This window comes from Lolium perenne, chromosome 4 (assembly GCF_019359855.2).
Source record: "Lolium perenne isolate Kyuss_39 chromosome 4, Kyuss_2.0, whole genome shotgun sequence".
In the NCBI taxonomy this organism is placed as follows: domain Eukaryota; kingdom Viridiplantae; phylum Streptophyta; class Magnoliopsida; order Poales; family Poaceae; genus Lolium; species Lolium perenne.
In genome coordinates this window covers 175822692-175825419 of record NC_067247.2, presented here as the reverse complement: position 1 = coordinate 175825419, position 2728 = coordinate 175822692, and the positions used below count along the sequence as shown (strand labels likewise).

General features: G+C 44.1%; 1 protein-coding gene across 2 annotated transcripts; it reads right to left on the bottom strand.

The window, feature by feature from the left end:
* Positions 1-387: 387 nt before the first annotated feature.
* Positions 388-2067, bottom strand: LOC127294610 (F-box protein At5g07610). 2 transcript variants are annotated; one of them, XM_071818915.1, is made up of 3 exons: positions 1859-2067; positions 1484-1782; positions 551-684 (listed from the first exon to the last, which is right to left on the bottom strand). In XM_071818915.1, exons 2-3 carry the CDS (start codon positions 1704-1706, stop codon positions 620-622), a joined length of 288 nt encoding a protein of 95 aa, XP_071675016.1. In that variant the 5' UTR covers positions 1707-1782; positions 1859-2067; the 3' UTR covers positions 551-619. The 2 variants fall into 2 exon arrangements, with proteins under 2 accessions (XP_051180425.1, XP_071675016.1); XM_051324465.2 differs by having other exon boundaries at positions 388-1782; positions 1859-2057.
* Positions 2068-2728: the final 661 nt, after the last annotated feature.

The following is a 2728-nucleotide window of genomic DNA, read 5'->3' as shown; positions in this document are numbered from 1 at the left end:
AAAATGAAATAAATCCAATTTGTAACTATCATAACTGTATATCCTTAACAGCATATCTAATCATTAAAAAATGTCTTCCATATACATCACTTTATCATTGAGAGGGGAAAGGAAAAGTTTCCAAGGCATATTGTAAGAATGGAATTCAAGCATCACAAAGCAAATGGAGATCCACGTACGTGCAAGGACTATAGTTCTCCAAATGCCAAAAAAAAAGAGGCCAAGATTAACCAACAAGATGCAACACAAATAAAATATTCACAAATAGAGATATAAATAGAAATTAGACTCTAGATATCAAAGACAATAATGGTACAGCAAAGCGATCATATTATCCAAATTAAGTACTAGGCTGATGAAACTGCATGGGTTACTCACATATACAAGGACACAAACATAACATCACTTACTAAGTAAAGTGCAATAGCCAATAGCCAGCTCCATAAAGTCAGGTACATACATTAATGTATTCAATCACCATGAGCAACTGTTACAAGTTCATGTAGATTTCAGTAGAAAGATAAGACAATTGTGAGGTTGCGGTACGCAAGTGGGACTTTTTAAGACCCATCTGCCAATGACTCTGTGAACAAGGGAACATATGGAATAAAAGGAGTCTTCACGTCAGTGCTAAAATATTCACTTTTGCAATCCCGTCCAAGTTGACGTAGAAAATGTCGCTTCCTGCAATCCATCTCGTATGACATCAGTGTGTTTTCGTGCCCATAAACTATGAAAATCATATTGCACTCCGGGTGGAATGCGATAACATTGTGGTCAAGCGGTAAATAGTTTGTTCCAAACAGTTGCCAGTGGCTGACAGTGTGCTTCAAGGACCATTTCGAATCATAGTCTTCCAGAACCCAGACTGATAGGTTGTAACGACCAGATTCAGAACCACTGTTATTTGCAAAATGCAATTGTCCCTGTGACACGAAAACATCATTGATAGGGGAATCATCACAGTTTGGTGGCGAAGGAGGAGTACCAATGGTCCACAAAAGATTTCCTTGGACATCAAAGGTAACTACCATATCATCAAATGCAGCCAAATGCATGATGGAATTAAAAAATACGCCTTTTGAGTGTGTGGGTATCGCAAATTGATTGTTCTCAACCACTTGGTGCCTCCAAACTCCAGTATTGGACGAGTAGGTCGCCACTGCTTCGATACGTCCAACGCAACCGTGAAACTCGGACTCATCTATACACCATGCCTGCTGATCTATGAACTCGAACACATGGAAGTGGGAGGAGACGGCGGGTTCAAACCCAAGGCGAGCGACCTCCACCTTGCTGGACCAGTCCGTGGCAGGCACGACAACCCATTTCTCGGTGGCGGGATTACACACCACATAATCCATCAGCTGGGGGTTAGTGAAATGCCATCGGCGGCAGAGCAGGAGGCCATTGCAGGAGTCTAGTATGTCAAGGCTGTTGTATCCAGGCAGGAAGGATAGTGAAGGGTCAACGAGAGGTTCACCTTCCCCGGAGACGTTGGTGAAGTAGCGAGCTATCTTGGGGAAGCGGTCTCTGTTGTACCCTTCATAGAAGAAGCCGGCGAGGGATTGGGGCAGCTTCTTGCGGTGGTCGCGGTGGGAGAAGAGGTCGCGCCAGCGCGTGGCGACGCACTTGCAGCAGCAGGTTGACTTGTAGGGCACGCGCGAGATGATGTCGGTGAGGATGTCGTCGGTCAGCTTGTCCATCGGGCTACCCTCGACGCACTTCTCCTTCTTCTTGGCTCGGCGCCATCACCGTCCGTGGAGACGAGGAGCGGCCAATCTGCGCACATCAGAGGACGGAGAGGTTAGAGATCCATCCCGGCGGTGAGGGGAGCGTGAGGGATGAGGGGATCTACCAAATGCGGGGTGCGCGAACTCCGGAGCGGGGAGCGGCGGCGAGAGTGGCGGCGAGAGCGTCGGGCTTGGGTTTGGGCGTGCGCACCAGCAAGATGCGCGGAGATGCAAGTGAAGACGACGGGGAAGTGCAGCTTGGGCCGTGTAAAGACCCTGACCCTTTTCCTTTTTGCTGGAATGGGCCGCGTGAATCTAACGCACAGCTTTAAGAAGAAGAAAAAAAGGTGCTTACCTCAAAAAGAAAGAAGAAGAAAATGTTGTTCTCAAAAAATAAAAGTGCTAACGAAACCTTAATACTCCCTCATCCCAAACTATGCTGCATATAATTTTTAGTCAAACTCAAATTTTCAAAGTTTGGCCAATGTATAAGAAAGTATCAATCAATACTATAATATCCAACTTATATTACGAAAACCACCATAAAATATCTTTTAAGTATTGCAAGAATTAATATATTTTTCTTTGTACATTGTCAAAGTCTGATTTTTTTACTTGAATTAAAAATTATATACAAAATATTTTAAGATGGATGGAGTAGGATGTAAACGGATCAAATGGGATCTCTCACAATATGGCACCTTCCACGAAATTTCATAGGTTTATGACTACACGTTGCCCGTCAACCTTCGTCATTTTGCCTCCTTATTCCTCTGTATATTGTCCTTTGGCTCCGATAGTACCGGCAGATTGGAAGTTGTTATTAATTAGCACTGACCTAATTTTATGTACTATCTTGCTTTTAAGAAGAGGTCACTTGTTTGAGTTGTCTCCCAGCCCGATGTCAGCTATGACGACATGGGGAATGACAATCATCTACAAGAAGAGATAATATTTGTAAGCAATGCATGCACGCACATGACATGAACCAAATT